At 44.5% G+C, this 21,911-nt stretch overlaps 2 protein-coding genes across 4 annotated transcripts; both read left to right on the forward strand.

Moving 5' to 3' along the window:
• The first annotated feature begins 280 nt into the window (after positions 1–280).
• On the forward strand, positions 281–15,360 carry LOC115107040 (mitogen-activated protein kinase 11-like). Its single transcript, XM_029630394.2, has 12 exons — positions 281–505; positions 8,783–8,912; positions 9,022–9,080; positions 9,290–9,401; positions 9,892–9,921; positions 10,314–10,361; positions 10,477–10,591; positions 10,813–10,884; positions 11,270–11,349; positions 11,598–11,676; positions 11,853–12,026; positions 12,234–15,360. Exons 1-12 carry the CDS (start codon positions 393–395, stop codon positions 12,305–12,307), a joined length of 1,086 nt encoding a protein of 361 aa, XP_029486254.1. The 5' UTR covers positions 281–392; the 3' UTR covers positions 12,308–15,360.
• Positions 15,361–15,886: 526 nt separating this feature from the next.
• Positions 15,887–21,382, forward strand: LOC115107039 (mitogen-activated protein kinase 12-like). 3 transcript variants are annotated; one of them, XM_029630389.2, is made up of 12 exons: positions 15,887–16,201; positions 16,900–17,029; positions 18,034–18,092; positions 18,191–18,302; positions 18,555–18,584; positions 18,743–18,790; positions 19,129–19,243; positions 19,511–19,582; positions 19,801–19,880; positions 20,005–20,083; positions 20,258–20,431; positions 21,020–21,382. In XM_029630389.2, exons 1-12 carry the CDS (start codon positions 16,083–16,085, stop codon positions 21,094–21,096), a joined length of 1,095 nt encoding a protein of 364 aa, XP_029486249.1. In that variant the 5' UTR covers positions 15,887–16,082; the 3' UTR covers positions 21,097–21,382. The 3 variants fall into 3 exon arrangements, with proteins under 3 accessions (XP_029486249.1, XP_029486250.1, XP_029486251.1); XM_029630390.2 differs by lacking the exon at positions 18,743–18,790 and having other exon boundaries at positions 15,888–16,201; XM_029630391.2 differs by lacking the exons at positions 18,555–18,584; positions 18,743–18,790 and having other exon boundaries at positions 15,889–16,201.
• The last annotated feature ends 529 nt before the right edge of the window (positions 21,383–21,911 follow it).

Raw genomic sequence — 21,911 nt, forward strand, 5'->3', positions numbered from 1 at the left:
CCCTATCTCATCCCCCCCTTCCACTCAGCACCCCCCATGTCTGAGACATCGTGCTCAGAATCTATTACCAGCTCTATCTCTCTACTTACACTTCCCCCTTCACAGAAATATCGAGAGAGAGAAAGATACTTTGTTTATTGTCTACTTCACTTGCTTTGGCAATTTTAATTTAATTTTAAAATAAAGCCCTTGAATTGAACTGAGCGAGAGAGAGAGAGAGAGAGAGAGAGAGAGAGAGAGAGAGAGAGAGAGAGAGAGAGAGAGAGAGAGAGAGAGAGAGAGAAAGAGAGCCAGCAGCTCCCCTCTGTGCACTCAGTCGGAGACAGTTACCGCGGATTGTGCAGACAGAGCAATCAGTCCAGTACTGAGAGCTCGTTTTATTTACGGTAAAAATGTCGGCCAGACCAGGCTACTATCGGCAGGAGCTGAACAAGACTGTATGGGAGGTTCCCGAGCGGTACCAGAACCTGACTCCCGTGGGCTCGGGGGCCTACGGTTCGGTATGGTGAGTAGGCTATATGAAAGAGGAAGGGGCGAGGCTGCAAAGAAGTCCAGAAACACAATACAATGCAGAGGGAAAACATCATTTAGCCTTATGATTTGTATTAGGAATATTCATTATTGGATAATATTGGAAAAACAATAGGCCTATGCGTAACCTATTCTCATTATTATTATGCAATTAGCAGTCTATTGTTATTATTGAGGCAGTTATTAGGCTGATTTAATATAATTAATGTTAATGTAGCGCAGTTAGTTGTTATGCACGAGAAAGTCATCAATGTTATTTTCATGTTTGTTCAATGTGGATTCACTAGACTACTCTATTTGTATCAATATGATGCTGTCATAAAGGCTTCGTTTTCCTTTTGATTGATTTATCTCTCGTTGACACCATTCCCAAATACTGGGCGTCATCACTCCAACGAAAGACTGTCTGCAGTTGTTGCCTCTCGGTGCGGAGGCTTTAAACACCTCAATATAGCTGATTCGGTCTGCCCCATACGATTCCCATACCGAAAGAGGAAACAATTAGGAGTTATCGGCGCATCGCACCTGCAACCACGCGCTACGGGAGATCCTCTGAATCGTGACAGTTCTCAATAGGATACATTAGTTCCATAAGGTTTTGGGGGCTACTAATAACAGGGACAGCACTTCGGGGGGATCAGCACTGAACAACTGAAGGATGCATGACACATCTGTAAAGCCATGGGCATGTGTAGGGGGAACCTCAGTGTTTCTGACTGCAAATATCTTGAATTGTTTTTGGTTTTTTCAGACATTTGTGCTGTTATGGACTTTTGTCTTTGATATGCATATGTTCACTTCAGACAGTGAAGAGGGGCCTCTTAGAATACATCTCAACATTGTATTCATGACTACCAGTCTTTTGACCGAATAACAGACTTCAATTTCACAACCTGATCTCTTCCCCATACAGTAAACGCTCTCTCTCTCAGGCACACACCGCTGTCTAGCCCAATGAGGTGGTTCTTATAGTCCATTTCCACATGAACAAGTTCCTTTTTTCTCACAAGTGGGTTGGGCAATATTTCCTTGTTTTAATTTTGGATCACTCTTTGTCTGTTGCGGGAGAAGAGACACCGTTGCCATGGCGAGGTGTCATGGTGATGTGTGCACCTCGGGCTTGAGTGTCATACACACAATCCATATTGATCCATGTATGGGAAGGGAAATGAAATGCTTTTACTGTAACAGCACTGGTAGATAGATTAGATTGACATTGTGGGCACATCTCTCTTTGTTGTTTATATGCTGGTAAAACAGCCAACCGTGGCCTGTCAATCCAATGCTTTTTCATCTCCTAGGACAGAGGGATGTGAGGATGTGATCTTCTGAGGATCAGCCCAGGGAGACAGACAACAGACATCTGTGATGCAGCAGACATGGAAGAGAAGGGAGGCACAGAAACTACATGTTAGCCCAAGAAATATCTAAGCCTTTATTGGTCAATTAGATTTAATGGAAGTTTAGCCTAGCTGATTGATGGGAAGAACTGCAGTGTTTTACTACTCCACTGAGAAATCATGGTGAAATCGGCACAGTTGTCTGTTTGATTTGATAAAGACCTTGGAAGCTGAGTAGATAGACATGATAGCATAGCAACAATTCAAACAAAGACCATCTCCGTGTCTGCTTCTTTTGACTAATACAATTCTCTACAGACAAACAAAACTCATTATTTATGTGGATTCACAAACACATTTAATACACCATCAACCAAGATGCAGAGCAATGCAGTCGTGTGATCTGCTATACCTACAAAATGGCACCACTGCTCATAGTAACAGTCTAGCCAGCAAGGACACTCACATTCTTGCACACAATCTCCCTCTCTCTTTCTCTCCCTCTCTGAGCCCTGCATTGTTCAGGCTGTGCTCCAGTCATTGTCACCGTTTTGTCCATGGCAGAGCTGATTGATTAGCAGAGGGGTGGGGGTTTGGGAATTAGGAAGGTATTTTATAGGGGGTTGGGACGGGGAGAGCCAGGGACATTACTTCTGAGGATACAAAGAAAAATTGGAGTCATTATATTAATCCTTGGTGCTCCTCAATCTCCCTGAAAAGCTCCCTGAGATTGTTTGCCTGTCAATTATCTGATCAGAAAGGCCCATATTATGCATATCATCAGATCAAATCAGAATGAAATATTTGTCACATGTGCCTAATACAACAGATATATACTTTACCGTGAAATGCTTACTTACGAGCCCTTTCCCAAAAATGCAGAGTTAAAAAGTAAGAAAAATATATACATGGAGCACCGGTACCGAGTCAATGTGCAGGGGTACGAGGTAGTTGAGGTAATACAGTATGTACATGTAGGTAGGGGTAAAGGTGACTAGGCAATCAGGATAGGTGATAAACAAAGTAGCAGCAGCGTATGTGATGAGTGTGAAAGTGTGTCTATCTGTGAGTGTATGTGTGTGTTTGGTGTGTGTGAGCGTAAGCAGTGTGTATATGTGTTGGAGTGTCAGTGTAGTATGTGTGAGTGTGTGGGTATAGTCCAGTGAGTGGGCATAGAGCCAGTGTGTGGGTATAGTCCAGTGAGTGGGCATAGAGCCAGTGTGTGGGTATAGTCCAGTGAGTGGGCATAGAGCCAGTGTGTGGGTATAGTCCAGTGAGTGGGCATAGAGCCAGTGTGTGGGTATAGTCCAGTGAGTGGGCATAGAGCCAGTGTGTGGGTATAGTCCAGTGAGTGGGCATAGAGCCAGTGTGTGGGTATAGTCCAGTGAGTGGGCATAGAGCCAGTGTGTGGGTATAGTCCAGTGAGTGGGCATAGAGCCAGTGTGTGGGTATAGTCCAGTGAGTGGGCATAGAGCCAGTGTGTGGGTATAGTCCAGTGAGTGGGCATAGAGCCAGTGTGTGGGTATAGTCCAGTGAGCGGGCATAGTATAGCCAGTGTGGGTGGAGCCAGTGTGTAGTATAGTGAGTGGGCATATAGCCAGTGTGTGGGTATAGTCCAGTGAGTGGGCATAGAGCCAGTGTGTGGGTATAGTCCAGTGAGTGGGCATAGAGCCAGTGTGTGGGTATAGTCCAGTGAGTGGGCATAGAGCCAGTGTGTGGGTATAGTCCAGTGAGTGGGCATAGAGCCAGTGTGTGGGTATAGTCCAGTGAGTGGGCATAGAGCCAGTGTGTGGGTATAGTCCAGTGAGTGGGCATAGAGCCAGTGCGTGGGTATAGTGCAGTGAGTGGGCATAGAGCCAGTGCGTAGGTATAGTCCAGTGAGTGGGCATAGAGCCAGTGTGTGGGTATAGTCCAGTGAGTGGGCATAGAGCCAGTGTGTGGGTATAGTCCAGTGAGTGGGCATAGAGCCAGTGTGTGGGTATAGTCCAGTGAGTGGGCATAGAGCCAGTGTGTGGGTATAGTCCAGTGAGTGGGCATAGAGCCAGTGTGTGGGTATAGTCCAGTGAGTGGGTATAGTCCAGTGAGTGGGCATAGAGCCTGTGTGTGGATATAGTCCAGTGAGTGGGCATAGAGCCAGTGTGTGGGTATAGTCCAGTGAGTGGGCATAGAGCCAGTGTGTGGGTATAGTCCAGTGAGTGGGCATAGAGCCAGTGTGTGGGTATAGTCCAGTGAGTGGGCATAGAGCCAGTGTGTGGGTATAGTCCAGTGAGTGGGCATAGAGCCAGTGTGTGGGTATAGTCCAGTGAGTGGGCATAGAGCCAGTGTGTGGGTATAGTCCAGTGAGTGGGCATAGAGCCAGTGTGTGGGTATAGTCCAGTGAGTGGGCATAGAGCCAGTGTGTGGGTATAGTCCAGTGAGTGGGCATAGAGCCAGTGTGTGGGTATAGTCCAGTGAGTGGGCATAGAGCCAGTGTGTGGGTATAGTCCAGTGAGTGGGCATAGAGCCAGTGTGTGGGTATAGTCCAGTGAGTGGGCATAGAGCCTGTGTGTGGGTATAGTCCAGTGAGTGGGCATAGAGCCAGTGTGTGGGTATAGTCCAGTGAGTGGGCATAGAGCCAGTGTGTGGGTATAGTCCAGTGAGTGGGCATAGAGCCAGTGTGTGGGTATAGTCCAGTGAGTGGGCATAGAGCCAGTGTGTGGGTATAGTCCAGTGAGTGGGCATAGAGCCAGTGTGTGGGTATAGTCCAGTGAGTGGGCATAGAGCCTGTGTGTGGGTATAGTCCAGTGAGTGGGCATAGAGCCAGTGTGTGGGTATAGTCCAGTGAGTGGGCATAGAGCCAGTGTGTGGGTATAGTCCAGTGAGTGGGCATAGAGCCAGTGTGTGGGTATAGTCCAGTGAGTGGGCATAGAGCCAGTGTGTGGGTATAGTCCAGTGAGTGGGCATAGAGCCAGTGTGTGGGTATAGTCCAGTGAGTGGGCATAGAGCCAGTGTGTGGGTATAGTCCAGTGAGTGGGCATAGAGCCAGTGTGTGGGTATAGTCCAGTGAGTGGGCATAGAGCCAGTGTGTGGGTATAGTCCAGTGAGTGGGCATAGAGCCAGTGTGTGGGTATAGTCCAGTGAGTGGGCATAGAGCCAGTGTGTGGGTATAGTCCAGTGAGTGGGCATAGAGCCAGTGTGTGGGTATAGTCCAGTGAGTGGGCATAGAGCCTGTGTGTGGGTATAGTCCAGTGAGTGGGCATAGAGCCAGTGTGTGGGTATAGTCCAGTGAGTGGGCATAGAGCCAGTGTGTGGGTATAGTCCAGTGAGTGGGCATAGAGCCTGTGTGTGGGTATAGTCCAGTGAGTGGGCATAGAGCCAGTGTGTGGGTATAGTCCAGTGAGTGGGCATAGAGCCAGTGTGTGGGTATAGTCCAGTGAGTGGGCATAGAGCCAGTGTGTGGGTATAGTCCAGTGAGTGGGCATAGAGCCTGTGTGTGGGTATAGTCCAGTGAGTGGGCATAGAGCCAGTGTGTGGGTATAGTCCAGTGAGTGGGCATAGAGCCAGTGTGTGGGTATAGTCCAGTGAGTGGGCATAGAGCCAGTGTGTGGGTATAGTCCAGTGAGTGGGCATAGAGCCAGTGTGTGGGTATAGTCCAGTGAGTGGTCATAGAGCCAGTGTGTGGGTATAGTCCAGTGAGTGGGCATAGAGCCTGTGTGTGGGTATAGTCCAGTGAGTGGGCATAGAGCCAGTGTGTGGGTATAGTCCAGTGAGTGGGCATAGAGCCAGTGTGTGGGTATAGTCCAGTGAGTGGGCATAGAGCCAGTGTGTGGGTATAGTCCAGTGAGTGGGCATAGAGCCAGTGTGTGGGTATAGTCCAGTGAGTGGGCATAGAGCCAGTGTGTGGGTATAGTCCAGTGAGTGGGCATAGAGCCAGTGTGTGGGTATAGTCCAGTGTGTGGGTATAGTCCAGTGAGTGGGCATAGAGCCAGTGCAACAGAGTCAGTGCAAATAAAAAAGGGGGTCAATGCAAATGGCAGTGGTGGAAAAAGTACCCAATTGTCATACTTTGAGTAAAAGTAAAAGATACCTTAATAGAAAATGACTGAAGTAAAAGTGAAAGTCATCCCGTAAAAAACGACTTGAGTAAAAGTCTAAATGTATTTGATTTTAAATACACTTAAGTATCAAAAGTAAATGTAGTTGCTAAAATATGCTTAAGCATCAAAAGTAAAATTCATTATATTAAGCAAATCAGACGACACAATTGTCTTTTTTTAAATTTACGGATAGCCAGGGTCACACTCCAACAGAGATCATTTACAAACAAAGCATTTATGTTTAGTAGGAATGACTAGAGAGGTTCTCTTGATAAGTGTGTGAATTTGACCATTTTCTGTCCTACTTAGCATTCAAAATGTAACGAGCACTTTCGGGTGTCAGGGAAAATGTATGTAGTAAAGTAAAAGTTGTCAAATATAAACAGTAAAGTAAATTACAGATACCCCAAAAACGACTTAAGTAGTACTTTAAAGTATTTTACACCCCTGGCAAATAGTCAGGGTAGCCATTTGATGAACTGTTCAGCAATCTTATGGCTTGGGGGTAGAAGCTGTTCAGGAGCATTTTGGTCTTAGAATTTGGTGCTCCGGTACCGCCTGCCCTGTGGTAGCAGAGAGAACAGTCTCTGACAATTTTTAGGGCCTTCCTCCCACACCGCCTGCCACACCGCCTGGTATAGAGGTTCTGGATGGCAGGTTAGCTTGGCCCCAGTTATGTACTAGGCCATACGCACTAATCTCTGTAGAGCCTTGCGGTCGGATGCCAAGCAGCTGCCATACCAAGCGGTGATGCAGCCAGCCAAGCCGTCTGAATGGTGTAGCCATCAGACAGAGGTATTATTGTACCTGCACTAAAGCAGACTAATATCACACATTGACTGCATACCATGCAGAACATCACATAGACACGTATTAGTTTTCCATCATTATACCAGCAGACATCAAAACTCATATCTGAATGAAAATGCACATTTAAAATGCATTGGAATGTCTGAGATTTTCACAAATGTGGTTGCTACTTCAAATAGAATTTATTCCAATAACTGGAAAGCTTTTCATAGACTGCAAAACACCAGTCACGCGTAATGACAATAGTTGTCATTCTTGAGACATCGTACTGCCACTTCCCTTCGCTTTCCCAAGTCGTATCATTTCTCATTTCCCACTCAGCATGCAGACTGCAAACCCCTAATTCAATCTCAATGGTTACTTTTCCTTCCATCGGTCTCCTGAAAGGAAGTTGGAACGTCTTGGCCAGTAATATAACTCTAATTCGTTCTGACTGATGGGTTTAGAACTTGTCCATGATACTGAACATATTCTTCACAATGGAACTGGGGAACTCTTTGTTGGTGTAACGTTATGTAACAGTAATATAGCGTTGTGCAAATGTTTGCGCTTGCATCATGAATGCTTCATTTAGTCAAAATAACTAAATTCCATGTGCCCATTTCAACTGTTGCAGCAACACTACGCAAATCATGGCTACTGTGAGTGTGTGGTATTTGTAGGGGTTTGGCTGCTTAAAGAGCTATTATCATGTCGCTGCGGTGCCATTTAGCCGACGCCGTTGTGCAGAGTTTGTTTACAACGTGAGAGGACAAGCGATGACTGCCGAAGCTCTCGGATGAACGCACACATGAAATATAATCTCAAGTACATGGAACTGTCTATCAGTGTTAACATGCTGTGGGGAGCAAGATGCTGGAGAATAAAAGCAAGCATCCTTCATTTTGAATTCTAGGTGCAAACAAGATGCTCTGGCAGATGCTTTCATGTATGCCCCACTATTTCCTTTGAATGATTGCATATGCTTAAGTCTAAAGTCAATATAGATAGCTAGATGAAGAGAGAGAGAGAAAGTGAGAGAGAAATCCAAATGACTTTGCATCAGATATTGCGCTGCATTACTGTAACGGCTGATAAAATGTTCTGAGATGGAAGACAGTCAGTTGCAGAAATCGATGCACAGCCTGCCTGTGGAGTTGTGGGCAGTGAGGTGGACAGCCATGTATGGAAGATGAGATGGCAGAGTGTGTGTGTGTGTGTGTGTGTGTGTGTGACAGAGAGGTCTGGCTTGTGTCATGGAAAGATGATGGTATGCTAGCTGCCTGTTTGGCTAACATTTAACAGGGGCATCTGGGGAAGCAGCAGGTGCTTCTGTGGCTGTGCATGAAATGAATGCACTTGGCCTTGTCTGAAGGCGATGCCTTCAGGTATGTGCATGGCCTTTTGTGTTGTACACATGGCAGGCCGCAGGTAACAACGTAGTAATTGTGTAGTGCTCCTCGCAGGCTGGTTAAAGGGGTTAAAGGTCAGGTTGAAAATGACAGCGATTTAAGTGGTTGTTTTAACTTCTCGTGCCGTTGTGGCTCTGCGCTGCCTCTCCTTCCTCTTTACTTCACAATTCCTCTTTCTCATCTCCTTTACTGCTTCTTCTTTCCTTCTGTCCAGTTTCTTTCGATTTCTCAAACACTTTTATTTCCTGTCTGGTACTTCCTGTCCCCTCCCTCATCTCTTGCTCTCCCTCAATCTCTCTCTGACCTTCTCTACTCCTTCTACAGTACACTCCTTTGTCTCTTCATTCCTCTATAATGTTATTGCCTAGTCTCTTTTCTCATTTCCCCTAACACTCCTTCTCTCTGTGCAACATCGGAATTGAGTAAGATGTCAGTCCCCAGCAAATGCTGCCTAAGTAGAAATAACACGGTCAACAACGAAGACGGCAGCGCAACACCAGTACACTACTCAGACATACATTTGCACTTCAAAGGAAACAATAATGAATCTCATCATTTAATGATCAACATGTTTAAAAGCAATGCATTTCATTTTGTAATCTGCTGTCGCTCATCTCCCCCTACACACACACAGCTCAGCATATGACGTGCGGCTACGACAGAAGGTGGCGGTGAAGAAGCTGTCTCGGCCTTTCCAGTCCCTTATCCACAGTAGGCGCTCGTACCGTGAGCTCCGGCTACTCAAGCACATGAAACATGAGAATGTGAGTAAGGAGTGGTTGAAGACCTCCCGTGTTGGCTAGTTGACCAAAATTGCCTTGATAATGCACAATAGAGTTGTAACTCTTTGGCATCAACATTCTCCCTCAACAGGTAATAGGACTACTGGATGTATTCTCCCCTGCTGCATCGCTAGAGGACTTCCATGAAGTGTGAGTGACTACTGAAAGAGCACTAGGATGTCCAACATACCCCATACAGTGATTATACTCTCATGGTTATTCTGATGATAACATGTTGCATTTAAATAGAGCTTTTCACCAGGATTCAAGGCATGTACTGTCTAACTGAAATGGAACATCTCCACGCACTGTTCTAAAAGTCCCCTCCTCCTCCTCCTCCCTCCTCCTCCTCTTTCCAGCTACCTGGTAACCAACTTGATGGGGGCAGACCTGAACAACATAGTCAAATTCCAGCGTCTCTCTGATGAGCATGTGCAGTTTCTTATTTACCAGCTGCTCAGAGGCCTCAAGGTAGTTGTATCATGTTTAGACATGTTTTTATACATACTATCCCTTACACTGACAGTACAAAGCAACCTTCCCTGATTATAATTGTTTTAACTCAAAGGCAACTGTTAAGTATTTCAATATGCCACAATTGAACCTCAAACACCATGATGATCCTTTTTATACTATAAAACTACTGGCTATAATTTACTAGAAAATCCCTTAACATCCTCTGAAATGGTATATATACTGTACCCTGACATTTGATTATAAACTCGGATATACTGCTAAGTTTGAAAGCTACATTATGCCTGGCTCACTAGGTAGTACAGTTAACAGGGGACTGACCAGCCAGCCAAGTAACTAGCAAACCTAGTTACCAAGGAATTAACAAAAAATGTAGACCCTTTTAGACAGGGGCCAATGTTAGAATACACTGTTGACCTCTCTCTCCTTTCTTTCCTCTCTCCCCCCATCCCGCTGCCATGTCCCTCTTCCATCTCCCCCTGAACAGTACATCCATTCAGCAGGACTGATCCACAGAGTGAGTGGTGGCTTTCCTCTTCTCTTCTCTACTTGCCCACTCTTAACATTTTTCCTCATCCCCTCTTTTCATAAAGGCAGTCTCCTGGATAGCAATTGCCTATCCTGAGTGCTTTGTTGGCTTTAAAAGGCAATTCTGTATTTAAAATGTACCGGTATGTGTGAAAGTAGATCATATCATATTGTGTGAGTGTGTTAGAGAGAGATTGTCTGTCTGTCTGTCTGTCTGTCTGTCTGTCTGTCTGTCTGTCTGTCTGTCTGTCTGTCTGTCTGCCTGCCTGTCTGCCTGCCTGTCTGCCTGTCTGTCTGCATGGCTTTCTCCCTTTCTTTTCCCCTGTCCCTCAGACAGTCTTTGTGTTGAACGTTCTGTCTTTTCATGTGTCTGTCTCACAGGACCTAAAACCAAGTAACGTGGCAGTGAACGAGGACTGCGAGCTGAGGGTAAGACCAGTGGCCCAGCCACCCAACTCCTCAACGCCTCAGACAATCACAACACAACCCCCCCCAACTCGGTAATGGCTATCACCATGACAACCTGTGTCTCTCTCTCCCCCAGATCCTTGACTTTGGATTGGCCAGACAGACGGATGATGAGATGACGGGGTACGTGGCGACTCGCTGGTATCGAGCGCCAGAAATCATGCTTAATTGGATGCACTACAATCAGACAGGTACAGATCCACACTCACACAACCCAAAAATGATCATAAAACCAAGATTCTCATTTCACACCACACATTACCAGACACCTTCTAATATAACAACCAAACACATACTCTATCATCATGCAGTTCTATCCAGAAAGAGAAATTAGCTAGCTATATCTGTGCCGTTATGGCTAATCGTAAAATCCTGTTGTTATGACGACTGAATGTTAACGCCTCTGTTACAGTGGATATCTGGTCAGTGGGATGCATCATGGGAGAGCTGCTGAAGGGGAAGGTCCTGTTTCCAGGCAACGACTGTATCTTTCACTAACACGGACATGGCTTGAGACTGAGTGCACTACACTCCACAACCGCTCTCCAGCGCTGTTACCACCAATACTGCTCTATGGACACACATCAGCTCCTCCCATATTTGCATCACAATCCCATCTAGAGATATAGCCTTTCTGTCTGAAGGGGAAGTGTATTGAGAGTGACTGAAAGGAAAGGAAGTTCACAATGGACTGAATTGTATTGGCTGTCAATGTACAGAGTCTAAAGACTGAAACAAATAGGAATGTGATTTACTGCTTTGTATGTCTGTATTGGGTCCTCAATTGTAGGAGTATGCTGTCTGCATAAAACTAACAAATGACTTTTTCACGATCATGATGGCCCTTAATTAACCCCTCCTGATCTAAGATATCGACCAGCTGAAGAGGATTATGGAGGTGGTGGGCACCCCGACCCCTGACCTTCTACAGAAGATCTCTTCTGAACATGTGAGAAGATGGAGAAATAGAGGGAGAGATGGGAAAGTTGAATGGATCATTTAGCTATAGCAATGCTTTAATGATACTGATGATCCCCTGACATCCATTGATCGGTGTAATTGGTTGACTAATTTGATGATAGATTATTCAATATTTTGCTTGTAGCATGATTGATTTCTCAATTGGTGGATCAGTTGCCCTGCAATGTACTGTACACATTGTCACGTGTGTCGTTGTACATTGCTTCCTATTCATAGGCTCAGAAATATATCCAGTCTCTACCCTTCATGCCCCAGCAGGACTTAGAGAAGATGTTCAGAGGAGCCAACCCAATGGGTGAGACTGAGTCATACCCGATAACTGAATTTGCTGGAGGCAAATTTTAAACCAAGGCTATGGATTACATAAGGCAGCTTTGTTAGTATTTTTCCCTTTGTGCCTGCATCTTAATCTCGGTCTACATATTTCTCTCTGCATCTTTATTCTTCTCTCTCCCTCCCTCTCTCCCTCAGCTGTGAATCTACTGAAGCGCATGCTGGTTCTGGACTGTGATGGGCGTATCTCTGCCAGTGAAGCTCTCTCCCACCCTTATTTCTCCCAGTACCACGACCCGGACGACGAACCAGAGGCCCTGCCCTACGACCAGACGCTGGAGAGCAAGGACCGCACACTAGAGGAGTGGAAAGGTGAGAGAGCGAGACAGAGAGAGATGGAAGGTGGCTGGAGTAGAGGAGGTTAAGAGGGATTTTCCTTTTTAAAGATTCAACAGTTATTTTCTGCTGTGTTCTTGACCAGATATAAATGTTCTCTCTTCTTCCTCACCTTTTGTTCATCCCTCTTTCTTTACCTCATCTTCTCTCTCTCTCTCTCTCTCTCTCCATCCCCCTATACAGAGCTGGTGTTCGGGGAGATGAAAGGAATCAAAGCGCCTGTCAGCGAGACGAGTAGTCTACAGGTGGAACAGTGAAAGACAAACCCCGCCTCCTTCTGCTCGGTCTGTCCCGTCAGCTGAGGAAGGACCGCCGTCTTGTCTCCGTCTGTCTGTCGGCCGGCGTTGGGGAGGCGGGAGGATCCGGGAGAAAGAGAGAAACAACGCTGTGTCCCCTAGAGGCATGACACCCCTCCCCTTGCTCACTGTGACTGGCTATTTGACTGCCTGTCTTGAGTTTTGTAAAAGGGGAGCAGGGAGAGGGGAGGTCTGGTTGAACTGAAAGTGATGAGAATACGCACATTACGATAATTACAGGGAGCATGCTTTGATAGGTATATGTTTACAGTCTGTTGAAGAGAGGTAGGAGAGAGAGACAGACAGAGACAGAGAGAGAAAGTAGCACTAGGGTTTTCAAACCTACCTAAGGGTCCAACTGGTAAATGGTCATTGGCTATAGGTTACTGGAAATCTTTCGTCATGAAGACATTTTATAAGCAGTCATAACGGATGTCAGTTTAAGTCTGCTTATAACACCTGTTATGTCATGGTAATGACAGTTTTATGACATAGGGTTCTAGTGAATTGTTGTCAAGAATTTTCCACACATTTTATCATATTTCTATTTTAGTTGTAGCAAATATCTGTTATTTCACAGAAACTTACATAAGATGGTTCCTCCCTCGATATAGACCAATGAATGCCCTTTGTTCTGTTACTGCACAACATCCCCCAACACTCACCAATATGCCACTGAATGACCAATGACAAAGATATACTGTACATGGACAGGATTAGTGTCTGTAGGGTTTAAGACTTTGCATTATGTACAACTATTGGCCAGATTCCCTAAGCATTTACAACTGTTTTTACAGAATAACACCGGTGGTAGTGTTTTGTTTACGGAGACATAACTGCATTGCTGCAAATGCTATGTAGATATGTCCCAATGTACAGGTAACTGCCAACATAAAGAATACATCAACATAAAGGGTTTTAATAGGGCCTTGGGCCAACACAAGCCAGAGCAGATTCAGTGCACCTTGGCAAAGTGTCTGGAACTCTATTGGTGGGATGCGACACCGTTCTTCCATGGGAAATTCCATTGTTTGGTGTTTTGTTGAGGGTGGTGGAAAACGCTGTCTCAGGCGCTGCTCCAGAATCTCCCATAAGTGTTCAATTGGGTTGAGATCTGGTGACTGAGACGGCCAGGGCATATGGTTTACATCGTTTTGATGCTCATCAAACCATTCAGTGACCATTCGTGCCCTGTCGATGGGGGCATTGTCATCCTGTGGGGACATAGTCATGGTGGCCAAAATAATGGCCTGCCCAGAATTTTTATACATGACCCTAAACATGATGGGATGTTAATTGATTAATTAACTCAGAAACCATACCTATGTGGAAGCACCTGTTTTCAATATGCTTTGTATCTCTTATTAACTCAAGTGTTTCCATTATTTTTGCAGTGACCTGTATGTAAGCATGAATGCATTTGTTGCTGGTATCACCCATTTCAAATTCCACTTGGCTCCAGTCCAACAGGTTTTACTAGTCCCTGGCTCTGTTGAGAAACCCAAACCTATAGCTGAAGTTTACATCTGAACATTCAACAGATACTATTACCCACAGTGACTGGCACAGATACCATTACCCACAGTGACTCCCACAGATACCATTACCCACAGTGACTCCCACAGATACCATTACCCACAGTGACTCCCACAGATACCATTACCCACGGTGACTCCCACAGATACCATTACCCACGGTGACTCCCACAGATACCATTACCCACAGTGACTCCCACAGATACCATTACCCACAGTGACTCCCACAGATACCATTACCCACAGTGACTCCCACAGATACCATTACCCACGGTGACTCCCACAGATACCATTACCCACAGTGACTCCCACAGATACCATTACCCACAGTGACTCCCACATATACCATTACCCACAGTGACTCCCAGATGCATTATGCAGATTAAATTGGATTTACAATTAGGTCTGAATGTTGTCGTTTCAGAGGTCTAATATTCAGCATGTTATAAAGGGCGTACTGAGGTGAACGATTTACAGGGGAGTAAAATAATTCAAATTTCAGTAAAAAACATGTTCTGGAACTGCAACATATACTACCCCAAGAACTTCAACATCAATCATATACACAATGCCTCAATTACAGTAGAGATCATCCAAAATACTCTTTCTCGATTGATGTTTGACTATTTACGGTCTTGTATGTGTCATGTACAAATGTTGATTTTGGAAACTTGGTGGATTTAAATAGAACTGCAAAAAAGATGAATGTATACAAAACTGTATGTTTAAAAAACAAGTGTCTTTTCATTCTATGGTGGCATGAATTTGAACTGTACAATTTCTGCCGTATGCATTTCCAATCAATAACCGAATGTCAACTCTGTGTCATAATGCCATGACAACTCATGACAGTTGATGTCAACCAACTCAACTCTATTACAACAGTTATAACACCATTATGCAGCATGAACAAGTAAACATTTGGTTACACATATTCAGAATAAATCAAATCAATCTATTTCCTGTCTTGGTAACGTTATGAATACGTGCATCAATCCAGTCTTGTTTTCTCCCAAAAATGATTAAGTCTGTTGTTGTATGGACAAACTCCTTAATGTTTCCAAGTATCACGCAGCAGCCTATCAGCCGGTATGCAGCACTATGTCAGTGGTGAGAATCTGTCATGGGCATAGCATGTTGTGGCATTATGAAAGACCACTTTACTCCAGAGTTACGGCCTACTCATTCCTCCTCCACATGGCCAAAGTTCCATCAATACTCCCAGCCCACACAAACAGTAGCTTTCCAGTGCTTTATGGGTTCCAAGTCTGAGTATATATGGCCTTTTCTGTGTGTGTGTGTGTGTGTCAATTTGCCTTCAAGGTCCATTCCTGCATGTTTCCAACAAACATGCCTGCAGGCATCAAACTATGTCATAATCTCTCAGGCACAGAACAGAGACAGTATTATGAGAGACCATAATGACGACGCATGTATCCTCTTCTTCCTCGTCCTCAATAAAAGCTCAATTCATCACCAGTTACCTTACTGTGTGTGTGTGGGGGGGGGGGGGGGGTACATTTTTACTTCTGAGCATGCATATACACGGCAACAACACTATCAGCAAAGCAGAAAGGAAGGGAGGCCAGGGAAATCCTAGAATAACTTTCATCCCTATCTTCAGGCTAGGCTAGCTCTCTTCGCTATCTCATGGCAACAGACAGCATTTTGGCAACATTCCTTATAACTTGTAAGACAATAAGGAGCCAGGGCGGCAGGTAGCCTAGCTGTTAAGAGTGTTGCTGGTTCGAATCCCTGAGTCGACTAGGTGAAAAATATGGCCATGTGCCCTTGAGCAAGGCTCGTAACCTTAATCTGGATAAAGAGCATCTGATAAATTACTAAAATGTAAAAATGAGCCTGGACACAGACACACCCATCAATAGCACAGGGCGACTAGTGTTTACCTTTTTCTGACAAAATCCAGAGGTCCTGCCACCAGGCGATGGTGTGTTCCGCAGTGATACCATTGAGGTTTTAAAAACGAGTGAGACCAGTCACTGGTTACGGTTCTTTATTCGTGTCACTGGAGACCACTGTCGGGCAACGGAATGCATTGCGCATTTCCCGAGTGCTAGAGTGTGTAGGTGGTGGTGGCTGCATGAGAGCAAGTGAACGAAGTGTCTCATGCACAACAACGCCTCATTATCCCCGAATTAAGACGTAGCTGGGGAAACATTGACCCCCAAATCGATTTGGATATGTCGGTCCGCACGCGGACAGGATTTTACCGTCAGGAGGTAAACAAAACGGCATGGGAGGTTCCAGAGCGATACCGTGAGCTAAAGCAGGTGGGGACTGGCGCGTATGGGACAGTATGGTGAGTTTTATACGAGTTTAATCATCAAACATGGGTAGGCTACTCTTCGTAAATGTCTAATTTAGAGTTAACAATAGCATATGCTAAGGCAATACAAACCAAGCCACAACAAGACGTGACTCGTTCCCAAAATATGCATCGTGGTTTTTTTACTGTTCATCTCATGCATTCTTCATGTGGTTACTTCAAAAGGAAGTTTTTGTTTAGTGGAGCGCTGGATTGTGTCCGAATTAAGTCATCAACAAACATCGCTGCTATTTGATGAATTACATTATGCGGTTTCTGTTTCATTCCTAAGCATAGTTTACACGACTTTTTTTTGGCTTTGTGAAGTCGGGAAAAGCATAACAAAGAACCCCCATTGGTCTCATTGTTTGTTGGGTTTTAGTGAGCAGAAGATTTAGATTTAAGTGCATCGGCCTACATATGTTCTGGGTCTTTGCACAATGTTTCTTGGGATATAGGCCGACCAAATGTTTCTACTTGAATTCCAGAAATACCCAAGGATGTCTTTGAAGTAGGCCTAACCACTTGATTGTAAAACATGATATTTGGATGTATATTATTTTAAAGAAATAATTAATCAAGCATTCAATAAAAAATACAATAAGTGAGTTGGGTCCTTCTTCAGTAGGCTACCACCAATGGCCTACATTGCTAAAATGTTTTCTTCCCTTTACCTACCTGTCTTGCTGCAGTTCCGCCCATGACCACAGGACTGGGGTGAGGGTGGCCATCAAGAAGCTCCACAGACCCTTCCAGTCAAAGCTCTTCGCCAAGAGGGCCTACAGAGAGCTCCGGCTCCTCAAGCACATGAAGCACGAAAATGTGAGGGCCTTTCCTGAAATACGCACCTCATGATTCATTCTCATAAATAGAAAAGGTGTCTGTTTCACACCACTAATTAGGCCGTGTCTAAAAAGGAAATGGCCCAACTCTACAGTACTGCATTTAAAACTCACTTTTATCCATAGCAAACTGTTCAAATCCTTATGGCCTAGGCTGAGTGCAGAGAACAGTGACAGTTTCTTTTTTGCACACAGTGAGACAAACACAGCTGTTCCTTATGATTGGCAATTAGTCAGTAGCAGAGTAGTCAGAAAGATCACATTGGTAATATTCACATCACAACCCATAATACTAAACAGAAACACATCATATCAAGATTATAGAGATATTAATTTGAGGCAGGCACAGGTTTTGAGTCTTGATTGGAAAAGTTGAATCAGGCATTTAACTTGGGGCGGCAGGTAGCCTCGTGGTTAGAGCGTTGGGCCAGTAACCGAAAGGTTGCTGGATTGAATCCCTGAGCTGACAAGGTAAAAATCAGTCATTCTGCCTTTGAACAAGGCAGTTAACCCACTGTTCCCCCGTAGGCTGTCATTGTAAATAATCATTTGTTCTTAACTGACTTGCCTATTTAAATAAAGGTTTCAATACATGTTGTAGCTCTCCTGGACCAGGGTTGGACTTGGTGACCACTGATTTCAGAGGTCTACTGGGTATACAGGGAGTAGGTAGAGTTTAATAATGGTACACAAGGAAAGGCTGAGAAGGAAGCCAATCCATGTTGCAGAAAAAATGCCTCATAGCAACATCTACTTTAGTCAGTGGCTCACTCTAGAACGACAGAGACACACCCCGTATCATAATTGTGTGTGTGTGTGTGTGTGTGTGTGTGTGTGTGTGTGTGTGTGTGTATGTAACTTCAAGTGGGAATCATTTCCTGATGCTGTAATTGAGATACATGATGCACAAAAAAAATTCTCCAGTTAATCTATAATTGAGCTATTCTATTTATTTTCTGTTATTCTTTGATTGGCTTGGATTAGGTGATTGGACTGCTGGATGTGTTCACTTCTGAGATCTCATTGGACAGGTTTCATGACTTGTAAGTACCTCTTTGTCCAATACCCTTCCTGTTCATATATTGAATGTTTTTATTCACAATAAAGTATATATTTTTTCCTTTTCCCCTGTCATTCTCAGTTACCTGGTAATGCCACTCATGGGTACTGATCTGGGGAAACTGATGAAGATGGAGAGATTGTCACAGGAGAGGGTGCAATTCCTTGTCTATCAAATGCTGAAAGGACTCAAGGTTAGAGTTGCATACATGCACTCAAAAGAACAATATATTTGTATATATATATATATATATATATATACAATTCTAAGCAGTTTAAAATATATACCTACAAATGCTCATTTTATCCCCAACATTCAAATATGATACAAAATAAAGGCAGTTTATACAGAAGGTTTAAATGTTTCCCAGAATATACTTGAATACCACCTTCTTTTTCTAATTTTAAGACTTTCTCTTTTCCTGGTCTTTTGTGTCTCCCCACAGTATATCCACTCTGCAGGGATCATCCACAGGGTGCGGAAACTCTGACCTTTCAACTATGTGCATTGGTGTTGGGGCCCTTGCTCTTTTTCACGCCCACTGCTATTCATGCCGTTTTCCATCTCAGAAGCTCTTTGTGTGTGTGCTTGCGTGTATTTGCGTCAATCTGGCATTTTTCTAAATACCAACAGGATCTCAAACCTGGAAATTTATCTGTCAACGAAGACTGTGAGCTGAAGGTACTACATATATATATATTGCTACCAGACCTGTGATAGGCACTGTGCTCTCCCTGTTCAGTCTCGCTCTCTTTCGATTTAAATGAAATCCACTTTATTGAAGTGGAGGCTGCTGAGGGGAGGAGAGATCATACTAATGTCTGGAATGGAGCAAATGGAATGGCATGGCATGGCATTAAACACCTGGAAACCATGGATTTGATACCATTGTACTATTCCACTCATGCCATTACCACAAGCCCATCCTCCCCAATTAAGGTGCCATCAACCTCCTGTGCTTTATTGTCATGAAAGGGACAATCCAATGTAGCCAAAGCAATTCTCTCTGTCTGTCTCAGATCCTTGACTTCGGGCTGGCTCGGCAGACAGACACAGAGATGACGGGGTACGTCGTCACTCGCTGGTACAGAGCCCCCGAGGTAATCCTCAATTGGATGCACTATACCCAGACTGGTGAGTCTCTCTCAATCACTCATTCATGGCTGCCTTCTTTGTCCACAAGATGGCAGTACTTTCTAATGTCAACATCTGTGTTATCACCATGATTAATCATGCTATTGTAACCAGAAAAATATCCTACAGTATGAGGTCCTATGGAGATCTATCTCTTTGTACAATTTGTGTACAATATTGCTGTAATTGAACCCACTGGTATGGTAGCAATGTGGTACTGAAAGACCATTCAGTCCTATGTATGTCTTTGTCCTCCTCTGTCGTCAGTGGATATCTGGTCGGTGGGCTGCATCATGGCGGAGATGCTGCTGGGGAAGCCGCTGTTCAAAGGAAATGACCGTATCCTTTTTCAGTGTTTACTACTCTCTGTCTTCACCCCACACAACTATTGCAGAATAATGATCCTGCCAGGCAAATTAGCAGAATTATATGTTATCAACCTGTCAAAGACTAGTTCTGTAAGCTTATCATGGCTAAGCATATATAGTATGAGCAGCATGTGAATGTGACTTCCTGTACCACATGAGCTATGACCCTTGACCTCTGGGTGAGCACAGACCTGGACCAACTGAAAGAGATCATGAAGATTACTGGTACACCCACTGCAGACTTTGTTACGAAGCTACAAAGCCAAGATGTAAGTCATGTGGGCACTCAAAATACATTCAGATAGTACACATTCAAAGCAAACACAGCCTACTAGAGTACATAGGAATAGAATACACATACACTCCCAGGTAAATCTGCTCCTCTTCCAACAGGCCAAAAACTACATACGGAGCCTTCCCAAAGTACTAAAGAAAGATTTGCACTTTCTTTTTTCCAAAGCTAGCTCAGACGGTGAGCAGACATTCAATACAATGATGTGAACACGCAGTTAGTTGAATTTGACAGTCTATTACTAAAGGATCAAAAACGGTGGTTTACAAAACAGCAACTGTTTCTAACTATTGTCAGGAGTGTCCTTCTGACCATAACACCGCTAGAGACACTGTATACCTCTCTGTGTGGCAGCGGTGTGTGTGCTGGAGCGCATGCTGTTGCTGGACCCTGAGAGGCGGGTGAGTGCGTCGGAGGCGCTGGCCATGCCCTTTTTCAGCGAGTTCAGAGAACCAGAGGAGGAGACTGAGGCCCAGCCCTACGATCACTCCATGGACAACACAGACCTGCTCCTGGAGCAGTGGAAACGTGAGAGATGGTTGGAGGGAAGCTGAAGAAAGAAATGGAGAGCGGGGGGAGGGAGGAGGAAGATATGGGAGAGAGAGAGATATGCTGGGGAGGACGGAGGGAGAGAGAAGAAGGAGATACAGACAGAGTAAAAAAAGGGGGAGAGATGGAGAATGAAGTGGCTGGTAGCCTAGAGGTAAAGACCGTTGGGCAGGTAACTGAAAGGTCGTTGGTTCAAATCCCCAAGCTGGCAAGGTAGAAAATTATGCAATTCTGCCCATGTGCAAGGCAACAACTGCTCCCTGGGTGCTGATGATGTGGATGTTAAATAAGGCAGCCCCCTGCACTGCTCTGATTAAGAGGGGTTGGGTTAAATACAGAAGATGCTATTCGGTTGAATGCATTCAGCAACTGATTAGTTATCTCTTTCCCTAGGAAGAGAGCTTAAGGAAAAACATTCCTTTGGTCATTCCACATGATAGAAGGAGAGCGATGATGAGGGAGATGGATGTGTGATAACATGTTCAGCTTGGGAGAAAGAAAGAGGAAGAAAAATCTATAGAGTCTACAGAGTAACTAATTAGTCATTTATTGTGATATCTCCTACAGGTCACACATTCACAGAGATTCTGTCCTTCAGGCCTGCAGCAACAGAGACCAAGGACCCCAAAGAGACATCACTCTGAGAGTACACACATTCCTCTCAATACCTGTCAATGATGATTATAAGGCATTGTTGTATTGTTGTACAGATGTAATGCGAATCCAATGTACAGAATGTAGTTTATTGATTATAAATGGATTTTTTGACAAACACTTTTGAAGATATTGTCAGTCTTGTGTAATTGTGGAACTACTGTAACAGCCAACCAATGAGCCCCTGGGAAAGAAATTATTATTACTCGTAAACCATGAGAATGACTGTAAGCTAAGACATCAAATGTTCATCAATAAAAGAATACTCTAAAATGATCAGTTTTGTCACATAACAATGCCACATATGTCTCAAGTTTTGAGGGAGTGTGTAATTGGCCTGCTGACTGCAGGAATGTCCATCAGAGCTGTTGCTAGAGAATTTAATGTTAATTTCTCTACCATAAGCTGCCTCCAACGTCGTTTAGAGAATTTAGCAGTATGTCCAACCGGCCTCACAATCGCAGACCACGTGTAAGCACGCCAGCCCAGGACCTCCACATCCGGATCCTTCACCTGCCAGATAGTCTGACACCAGTCACCTGGACAGCTGATGAAACTGAGTATTTCTGTCTGTAATAAAGCCCTTTTGTGGTGAAAAACTCATTCTGATTGGCTTGGCCTGGCTCCCAAGTGGATGGGCCTACACTCTCCCAAGCCTACCCATGGCTGAGCTCTCCGCCCAATCATGTGAAATCCATAGATTAGGGCCTAATGGATTTCAATTGACTGATTTCCTTAACTGTAACTCAGTTGTTGAAATTGTTGCATGTTGCATGTTTGTTCAGTATAACGTGAATTGACTGAA

This window comes from Oncorhynchus nerka, linkage group LG23 (genome assembly GCF_034236695.1).
Source record: "Oncorhynchus nerka isolate Pitt River linkage group LG23, Oner_Uvic_2.0, whole genome shotgun sequence".
In the NCBI taxonomy this organism is placed as follows: domain Eukaryota; kingdom Metazoa; phylum Chordata; class Actinopteri; order Salmoniformes; family Salmonidae; genus Oncorhynchus; species Oncorhynchus nerka.

What these genes read in the sequence shown, in the direction of transcription:
- LOC115107040 (XM_029630394.2), top strand. Translation starts at nt 393, where the DNA reads ATGTCGGCCAGACCAGGCTACTATCGGCAGGAGCTGAACAAGACTGTA. An exon ending in CTAGAGGACTTCCATGAAGT is followed by an intron (nt 9,081 to 9,289) that starts GTGAGTGACTAC and finishes TCCTCTTTCCAG; the next exon opens with CTACCTGGTAACCAACTTGA. An exon ending in ACGAGGACTGCGAGCTGAGG is followed by an intron (nt 10,362 to 10,476) that starts GTAAGACCAGTG and finishes TCTCTCCCCCAG; the next exon opens with ATCCTTGACTTTGGATTGGC.
- LOC115107039 (XM_029630389.2), top strand. Translation starts at nt 16,083, where the DNA reads ATGTCGGTCCGCACGCGGACAGGATTTTACCGTCAGGAGGTAAACAAA. An exon ending in GGCGCGTATGGGACAGTATG is followed by an intron (nt 16,202 to 16,899) that starts GTGAGTTTTATA and finishes GTCTTGCTGCAG; the next exon opens with TTCCGCCCATGACCACAGGA. An exon ending in GCTGTTCAAAGGAAATGACC is followed by an intron (nt 19,583 to 19,800) that starts GTATCCTTTTTC and finishes GGGTGAGCACAG; the next exon opens with ACCTGGACCAACTGAAAGAG.